At 44.9% G+C, this 10,000-nt stretch overlaps 1 protein-coding gene across 1 annotated transcript in view; it reads right to left on the reverse strand.

Moving 5' to 3' along the window:
• The window catches only part of trappc9 (trafficking protein particle complex subunit 9), a 233,026-nt gene that overhangs the window by 167,525 nt on the left and 55,501 nt on the right, over positions 1-10,000 (reverse strand). Inside the window, exons 13-14 of the mRNA XM_076301892.1 lie at positions 4,981-5,107; positions 2,475-2,607 (exon numbers count right to left, since the gene is read on the reverse strand). Of these exons, the coding sequence (XP_076158007.1) occupies positions 2,475-2,607; positions 4,981-5,107 (260 nt within the window). The remainder of the gene's footprint in view (positions 1-2,474; positions 2,608-4,980; positions 5,108-10,000) is intronic.

The following is a 10,000-nucleotide window of genomic DNA, read 5'->3' on the forward strand; positions in this document are numbered from 1 at the left end:
ACAGAGAGAGAGAGAGAGAGAGAGAGAGAGAGAGGGATAGAGTGAAAAATTAGTGAGTGATTTAGCAGAAATGTTTGTGTCTGTGGCGCACAGACTGAAGTGGGAGTGTCACCCTCTCCCAAAGTTAGATTGATATCTGGACCAAGTGCCCTCAGATGACTCCTGTGTCACCGCATCCACTGTCTGCCCGCCCCCCTCGGTCTCCATCTCTACCTACCTACGCACACACATCTCTCTCTCTCTCTCTCTCTCTCTCTCTCTCTCTCTCGCAATTCACAGTAGCTTCACTACTATGCCTACACTTCCATTGTTGCCAAAAGCCGTTGATATTGATATTGTCTCAGTCTGTCACTCAAATACACACACACATAGTGTAAGACGGACAGAAGATGGATGAGGCATATCTTAAGCCCTAAAAACAACTAATCAGAACCTGAAGGTCTGAGGTGCCCTAGTCCAAGGTAGAAAAATACCTTCAGAACTAACACCTGTTATACTACAGTAGTAGTCAAGAAGTACCCATGTTCTTACATAGTTTTAAGAAGTACATTAGAGTTCTCCTATGAGGGAAAACTGGACCCCAACTCAACCCACTATTGTACTACCACTATTGTACTACACAACATCATACTCTATGACTCCGCACAATAGCACTTTGCGAGCGTGTCAGGTAATTCCTATTCAGGGAGCTGATAAGGACAGCAGTGCATAGTGAAGTGGGCCAGTGTCCTTATCTATTAAAATGACTTTGGACACACCATTTATCTGTATTTGCTGACAGAGAACAGGACACACATACACACACACACTTCCATTACTGCTGGATTAAGAGACTGAAGCGGCAAGTAATGAAAATGACACTGTTTAAATATGCAAGGTTTGTTTTGCATACGCACGGATCTGCTCAACAAAAAAATCTGGTGACCTCCAAGATAATCAGGCTTTGCATCGAAACTACCCTTCTTTAGCAAGTTTTCGCAACACTGAGAAGCTGTCGGCCTACCCGTTCAAACTCTTTCAAAGAAGCACAGGTCAGAGAGAGAGAGAGAGAGGGACAGAGAGAAACGAAGAGAGCGACAAACAAAAGGAGCCATTTTGAAAAGCGCATCACCTGCAATTACCGAGCCCACAATAGGGCATTTATAAACCTGGCTATTGTTCCACGCGCCTCTCGCATGACAGGGGCCTTGATACAGTATGACACAATGCGAAACAGCCTGAGTGGCGGCGGCGCCTGGCCAATAGAAATGCGAGAGGGTGCCGCGGGTTAATTAGACAACGAAGACCCCCCAAACAGCCCCTGCACCGCGGCCAGGCACAAGCCTCCTGGCGACACTCAGGCGACGTGCAGCTTGTCTCATGTCGGAAACAACAAAGCAGCGGACCTGTTGTTTTCTTTTGGAGGAACCAGGGGGACACAGTCTAGGCCAGAGCAGACTGTGTGGACGGTCCACTACACACTTCTGTCATACCTCTGATTACGATTCAGACAGGTACCAGCCTAATACTGTCACCGGAGAGAGCAGAGGGAGGAGGGAGGAGGAAGAGGGTTCTTTATTAGTGTTTAGGGATTTAATGAAACCCACTTTGCAGTCATGCTGGAATCACTATGCACAGAAGAGAGATCACACACACACACACACACACACACACACACACACACACACACACACACACACACACACACACGGACACGGACACACACAGAAAGACGCATGGACACACACACACAGACACACAAGCAAGTTGCACACAACACTTGAATGGCTGTGACATTTCAGATGTGCACCTAATGAGAGGTTTTCGAGGAGTGGGGCGGTGAGATAATTTTGGCAAGGAGGAGTGGACGTGACTGTGAATGCACCACTAAAGCGTGACTGCAGAGAGAGAGAAAGAAAGAAAGACAGTGAGAGAGAGGGAGGGGATAAATAGTCGTTAAACTATGAAATGAGAGACAGGGGATGAGCTATGAGCTTCATATCCCCCCTAACCATATTCATGGATGGGAGAGAGAGAGAGAAAGAGAGAAAATGTTAGTCTGTGTGTGTGTGTGTGTGTGTGTGTGTGTAGGAGTAAAGTATGTGATAATGTCTGTGGTGTAGGTGAGAGGAAAAGTGAGTAGACTGTGTGGGAGTAGCGTACAGTATATGCAGATACTGTATGTAAAGGAGTGTACTGGGAATGTGAGATCTGGGACTGAGTGAGCGCGTGTGTTCATACGCTTGTATAGGTGTATGTACTTGTGTACCTGTGTGTGTGTGTGGGTGTGGGTGTGTGTGTGTGTGTGTGTGTGTGTGTGTGTGTGTGTGTGTGTGTGCGCGTGAGGGAGTGAGAGAGAGCACTAGATAGATGGAGGGAAATAGAGAGACAGTGAGAGATAGAGATAGATAGATAGATAGATAGATAGATATAGATAGAGAGTGAGAGAGAGAGAGAAAGAGAAAAAGAGAGAATGAGAGAGGAAGGTTGCTCACCGTGGTAGGGAGGTGCTGAGTTGCAGACGGGGGAGAGACGGCACCACCTCCACCATGCAGCCACCTGCCTTCACCATTGACAGCCCCTCCAGCAGACAGTCACTGCTCACACCAAACACAGATGTGTGGTAGCCTACACACAGATACAGAAAGAGGGATAGAGAGAGAGAGAGGGTGAGGGAGAGAAAGAGGGGTGGGGAATGGTTAAGTCTTTAAATATTCATGGCATTTATAGCCCATCCAAACTGATGCTAAATTCTGAATGCAAAATGCTGCTCATGTTTAACTAATGGCATCTGAGGTAAAAAAAGAGAGTGAAAAACAGGTTGCAGGGTAGATGGAAAGAGGAGAAGAAACAAACAGAAAGAAGGGTAAAAAAAGAAAGATGAGGAGGAGGAGGAGAAAAACAGAACGACTGAGGAGTTGGACACAGACACAGAAACAGATGGAGGGATTACTCCAGCACCAGGAGAGATCACCTCTGAGATTGCCTAGCTTTCAGCAGCTCTCTCCTGCCTCGCTCTCTCACACACATGACCTGACAGATGAATGACAGAAACATTTCTTGGCCAATTTCGGTGGCATTTTTCTACCTGAGGGGGCATGCCATCTTCTTACAGAGAGAATGAGGTGATGAACTGCCTGCTTCACCCCTGCGTGTGTGTGTGTGTGTGTGTGTGTGTGTGTGTGTGTGTGTGTGTATGTTATTATTACACCCCTTACACATCAAAGCAGGTAAATAAAGAAGACATGAAGCGCTACTTTACAAAGACCTGGAGACATTCCAAATTGGGGTCGCAAGAGTTGGCTCTCTTATCGTCTGTGTATTTCATTTGTCTGTTTGCAATTGAGATGCATAAGGGTTTACAAAGAGCAGAGTGCAATTCTTGTTTACCTGCTTACCAGACCCTGATGGAGCACGGGCTCGGGCACGGTTTACCAGCCTCAGTGGGGGTCTGAAGCCCACCCAGTCAAAGCAGGGTCTGGCCCCACACACAACGCCCCCAAAACCCTCCCTCACTCTTTCTGTATCTCTCGCTCTTTATGTTACTCTGTGCCTCTTCGCTCTTTAACTTATTCACCTTGATACAGCTCCTGTCGTTTCTGAAATGTGCTATTTAAAGGTATAATATGCAGTTTCAGGTATTTTTGGCGACTGTAGAGCTCCCTCTAGAGTCGCGATATATTTATATTTTACTCTGCTGTTGTAAATAGCCTACTTCTTGTGGCTTGGTACCCCTGTACACAATGAAAATACTTTTTTTTGCGGAGGCAATGGATTAACAACAGGCAAAAACTATATAACTATATAAGATCTTCGGGTTGACCATTCTTAAAGTTGCGTGGCTGGTTTTCTCGTTAGCGACTCGCTATGGCTATGCTGTATGGCTATGCTAGGTGAACGATTCCCCTATTACAAGTTTGTTAACCATCAAATTGGCTTCGTAAGGGTTATATTATGGTGAATATCTTGCATAGTGTACCTTTAAATAAGTGACTTGACTTGTATTTCTAGATTGCTCTTTACCCTCTCTGTCATTCGCCTCTCTGTGCCCCTCAACCCCCCCCCCCCATGTCTCGATCTGTCTTTTTACACATTTCCATTTCCATGTATTTCTCTGTCGGTCTCATTCTCTCGCTCTCTCTACATCTCTCCCAAGGACGAGGCTCATTCCTCTCCGCAACTGGGAACGTTTGCCAAGGCAATTACACCGCTGTATTACTACTGCCTATGCATCCACAGGGCCCCGTGTAGTATGAATGAGCAGAGGGTGAACCGGCCAAGGAGGAGGTCCGCTGAGATACCACAGGTGGAAGCCTCTCATTTAGGAGGGCAGGAATCCTGGCAGAGCTACACAGGGACTGATAGGAACCATGTAAGCAGATTTGTACTCAGGAACATACAGAGCCCCAGAGAGCACACTGACGAGACACCGTAGCTGCATGCTTTTTAATAGCATATGAATTTTGAAAGAACATACATTTGTTTTGTGCACTTGCCAAAGTGAGTGCGTACACAAGGCAGAAGTGCGGGAAAAGCGAACCCCCCCGAGAGACATATCCACACAAACACACAGACAGGATTTTCTACTGTATATAGTGCCTGCTGCTCGGGCCGTGTTGATACTGGATGATGGTATCGTCACGGGAGCAACCGATCTGTACATCAGTAAGGGAAATAACATAAAGAGTGGGCCGTTTTTGCTGCCGCTGGTCCCATGCTGGATGCTATACGCTTCACAGCATCTCCCTCAAGCACCACAAGCATTTGCACATCGCAGCATCCCGCTTCTTCTTCTTTTGACAAAGCTACTCTGCTTACAGTCTCAATAGAGGCAAAGGAGTGGTTGCAAAATTCATGACTTTGGGAACTGGCAGGATTCAACACCATTTAAAAAAAAAAATCAACATGTGAAAGCAGTCAAAACCTGCAAGTCATTCTGAAACATCTGAAACACAATGAAGCTGTTAATGTCAATGTGGCAATGGGGCTTGGCAAACTCACCGCTGATGGTGATGTTGCCGGCGGTGCGTGGCACTCCCACCAGGGTGACGGGGTAGAGGCCCGACTCGGCGGGCAGGGAGAGGGCCGCCGGTAGAGACTCAAACTCCACCCCGGAGGTCAGGAGCCCCTGTAAACAACAAACAAAGGCACCAAACAAATAAATAATTAAACAATGCAGTCTTTCACAGGAGGCACTCAAACTAATGTAGTAAGGCCCTGCTAGTTTGGGGGCTTGAGAAAAAAAGAGAGAGAGAGAGTGATAGAGAGAGAAGGGGGGACGGATGAAAAGAAGAGGACGAGATGGTGTGAGAGAGAAATAGATAGAGAGACAGAGTGCCCATATGCTTCATGTCATTTATTTGGCTGAAAACTAAAGTTGCATCTCTCTAGAGGAGTATCAAGAGGAGTCTGGCTATTGATTGGCAGAGCAGGGCTGCTATTATACTGATGCCGCTTTCAGTGATGGCCTTTGATTTATGTCAGACTGCCTCCAATCATCCCCCTCAAACGTAGAGCGAAGCGGTGCTCGTTTCACAGCTTTCAGAGATGCATGCGGCTACACCTACAGGCCACAGATCATCCTATTTTAAATGTCCAGTCCTCCATCCTGGAGAAAGGTAGTTGACATTCATGTATTGATTAGTTTACAGAGTACCCACGCTGTATGGACAGCTCAAGAATTAAGGAGAATTACAGCATATTCAATGAAAAATGTATGGAGTATGATCAAAGGTTGCAGGGATCACACTGACCAGCAGCAAGCGGCAAATTTCCTACTGTTCCCTATGGTTCGGCAGCGGGTCATCAAACAATTTGAGCGTTGACCCTGGTTCAACTTTTATATATAAAGCGTAATGCGAGGCTCAGTAAGTTCAACTTTTATATATAAGTATATATATACTTATATATAAAAGTTGAACCAGGGTCAACGCTCAAATTCAAATTGTTCCCTATGGTTCGGCAGCGGATCATCAAACAATTTGAGCGTTGACCCTGGTTCAACTTTTATATATAAAGCGTAATGCAAGGCTCAGTAAGTTCAACTTTTATATATAAGTATATATATACTTATATATAAAAGTTGAACCAGGGTCAACGCTCAAATTCAAATTGTTCCCTATGGTTCGGCAGCGGATCATCAAACAATTTGAGCGTTGACCCTGGTTCAACTTTTATATATAAAGCGTAATGCGAGGCTCAGTAAGTTCAACTTTTATATATAAGTATATATATACTTATATATAAAAGTTGAACCAGGGTCAACGCTCAAATTCAAATTGTTCCCTATGGTTCGGCAGCGGATCATCAAACAATTTGAGCGTTGACCCTGGTTCAACTTTTATATATAAAGCGTAATGCGAGGCTCAGTAAGTTCAACTTTTATATATAAGTATATATATACTTATATATAAAAGTTGAACCAGGGTCAACGCTCAAATTCAAATTGTTCCCTATGGTTCGGCAGCGGATCATCAAACAATTTGAGCGTTGACCCTGGTTCAACTTTTAAAGCGTAATGCAAGGCTCAGTAAGTTCAAGTAATAGTCTAACTAAGGAACAACATCGAAATGATTATGGTCTAAATCTTTACCGCTGCCATTCCGTTATTTCCAGTGTGATCCCTGCATAAGAGCCATACGTGATACCAGTAGAGTGAAGGTGTTATATATAGGCATGTCAAAACCTTACTCTATCATACAATCAGTCAACCATGAAGCCAAACATGCAGCATCAGCAGCTTGATCTTTTATTCCTTTTATCGACTCCCTTCCTCTCGATAGTCTATTATAAAAATCTAGTCAGACGTCTATGTTATCAAGGACACAACTTGGTAAACAACGCTAAATTCAATATCCATAATTCCCAATGGCAATACACACCACAATCTGCCTATGTGTCTGTGCTATGCTGTTTGTGTGTGTGTGTGTGTGTGTGTGTGTGTGTGTGTGTGAGACAGAAACGAGGAGAGACTGTTTTCGGTTCTTTTTTCTCTCGCTCCACGTTCTCCGTGGCACATAATCAATCATCCTAATCTCGCCATGATATCCTTCAGATGAGATCACTCCCGGCGTGCGGGAGCCATTTCCCGCCGAGAAAATTGCTCTTGTTGGCGCGGCGGGTGCGGGGAAGCACGGTAACTGGATTCGTGTCTGCGGGAGCGACCAGATTGGAAATGACTCTTAGAACGGACAGAGAGACGGACAGACAGACAAACACGTCTGGTGCTGAGAAGGGAGGTGGGGGAGGGGAAAGGGATGGGGTTGGATGAGGAGGGTGCATCAAACTCTACACTTAGGAGCACAGCACTCACCTTGCTGTATTTACTGTAGCTATAGTGCAGTGTGTGTGTGTGTGTGTGTATGAATACAATGTTTTTTTATTTATTTTATAAGTATCTGTTGTGATTCTGTCTGAGAAATTCTAGAATGGCCTTTCAGTAGCTAAATGTCTCATAATTCTCAATTCCCGATCCTCCCAATTCAATTTACCCCCTCCCCCCCCCCCCCTCCCTTCTGCTTGTCTCCTGATTTGTTAGTAAACTAAATGTGCTTCTCAGCAAAAAAAAAAAAAAAAACTGTTTGCAAGTTCGACTGAAAAATCTACTTTAAGTTGACGTTGACGTTGGCAAGAGTACGGGACAAAAAGATGCACTCCTAACCGGACACTGGGATTCTGCGTGGTTAACAAAATGGCTTGCCAAACTCTCTTATGGACAGGGGCATAAGTGAAAAGTGCTTGCAACAGCACCAGTGTGCTGGATGGGGGCACTGGAAGAGGAGCGTAGGGGGTGTGTGTGTGTGAGAGAGAGAGTGACTGAGTGAGTGAGGTGTTTGGTTTGTCTAAGTGCAGTGCATACCTCTGGGGAGAATAAATACCAGTAATAAGCAGCTCGTCTCGCTCCAAGGGCTCAGCAGCCGCCTGGAATCAGTCTCTCCCTTTCTGTGTGTGTGTGTGTGTCTGTGTCTGTGTGTGTGTGTGTGTGTGTGTGTCTGTGTCTGTGTCTGTGTGTGTGTGTGTGTGTGTGTGTGTGTGTGTGTGTGTGTCTGTGTGTGTGTGTGTGTGTGTTGACGTATACTGCTTAATGTGTATTCATGTGCATGTCTGGATTACGATATCAATGTCTTTTGCTTTTCTTCCTCATCGACGTCTGCAGGTGTGCCAGGAGGCTTGGCTTCAGTATGTAATTGCTGATGAGCTGCACCAGCACGCAGGTGTCTCAGCAGTTCAGCGGGTAGCTTCCCTTCCTGGTTAAAGGCCATTCTTACTTTCCATTTTGATTAATACATCACAACACTCATCACATTTCACTCCCTACAACATTCATACATTACTGACGATAGACTTACACCACGCTCTTTCGTCTGTGATTTAGTGATGTGACCCATTTTTGTATAAATCTAGCTTCTTCCCTTCCTCTTGTGTTGCAGCCTTGTTTTTTACACTGCACATTTTTCTGATATCATCATACAGTTGCTGAGTGACATTCAAATGAGTGGACGGTCATATTCAAAATTAAAGGATAATTCCAGTATTTAGCACTTTGAGTCACTTTTCTGGTTTGTTTTGGATGAACTAGAGTGGTGGACACAGAAATGTTGAAGATGGGTCCTGTCTCGACTTTTTGACTCGTTTAGAATCGCCTTTGACTGTTTCAGAGTGGCTGGCTACAGGTATGCACAAACATGTCCTTAAAACAACCCTTAACGTTCATTTTCAAAACTGTGCAACTCACTGAGTGGTTAGTGGTGTGTTTCTGTGTCCACCAGATCATCCAAAACAAACCAGAAAAGGGACTCAAGTGCTAAATACCGGAATTATCCTTTAAGAGACCACCACCAATTGTGCAAAAGTGTGTGGTGTGTGTGGTGTGTAATGTGTGGTGTGTGATGTGTGTCTCGTCTGGAATGCAGACACAGGAGTAATGAGGTGTTTCATGCTTATTGCTCCTCTTATTGCTGATGTTGTTGTCTTCTGTTTTATTATCCATTAAACCCGTCCTTCCTCGAGACGTTTATGGAGCGGGGCCAAATGAATGGGCTCCATCACGGTTTCAAAGGCCAGCATGCCGCCACTGAACCGCAGACAGCCCGGCGAGAATTCACAAGACTTAAAAGGGACCAAAAGAGATGAGAGGGGGAGAGACAATTGGTCTAATAATTTATTTTAAATATCACAGAAACGGATGCATTGGGGTCATTGTGCCCAGTGTGGCCATCATCTTGCTAACATGAAGCAAAGCCTTTGGTGTGGCTCAATAGTAGGGATTGGCAAGGGAGAAGAGAGAAAGAGAAGTCAGAGAGGAATGTAGAAAGAGGGTGAGAAGAGAGAGTGTGGCATAAATTAGCACTGAGGTTTGTAGACATCACGATGAGAGAATGAGTTTGAAACTGTAAAACATGTATTTATATAACCTTAATGGTAATCAAGTAATACACTGAAGTTACGCACTTTGTTTGACTTACGCACATGGGAGAATTCCCCCCTATGTATGCTCTGTATCCCAATGTCTCTCTATGTCGCTCTATGTCTCACTGTGGCCGGGCGAAGCCTGTTTGAAAAAAGCATGCTTGGCCTTGCAGCTACGGAGATAAAGACGTCATAAGAGGTGGGCTCTACTCAAAAAAGCCAACGAGAGAGCAAGCGAGTGAACGCTATGTAACCCATGGACGATGTGTGACCTGTGATCACTGTATAAACCCCTGAACTTTGTGTAAACTTCTGAACTTGTGTTACGGTGAAAAGTTCGTACACTTGGCAGCAACAGTACTGACTAGCAAAAGATCCTTTACAGTTTTTCTCAGTCACTTTGGCGCTTTTCTCACTATTAACATTTGCACAGCAGTTAGTGCATTTCTCAAAACAATTAGTGCAAACTGAAAAACCTAGTGGATAACCTGCAAAAGCACGTCACTTGCTCAAAATAGATAGTCCATTCCTCAAAAGCCAGTACTTATGTCAATGAAATTGCCAGTGTCATCAAAATGAGAAGTCTTGACACCATCGTTTATGAACAAGATAG

This window comes from Alosa pseudoharengus, unplaced genomic scaffold (assembly GCF_046254945.1).
Source record: "Alosa pseudoharengus isolate Yale_2024_CS ecotype anadromous, Long Island Sound unplaced genomic scaffold, YU_APseudo_1.1 YU_APseudo_1.1_scf_23, whole genome shotgun sequence".
Taxonomy (NCBI): domain Eukaryota; kingdom Metazoa; phylum Chordata; class Actinopteri; order Clupeiformes; family Clupeidae; genus Alosa; species Alosa pseudoharengus.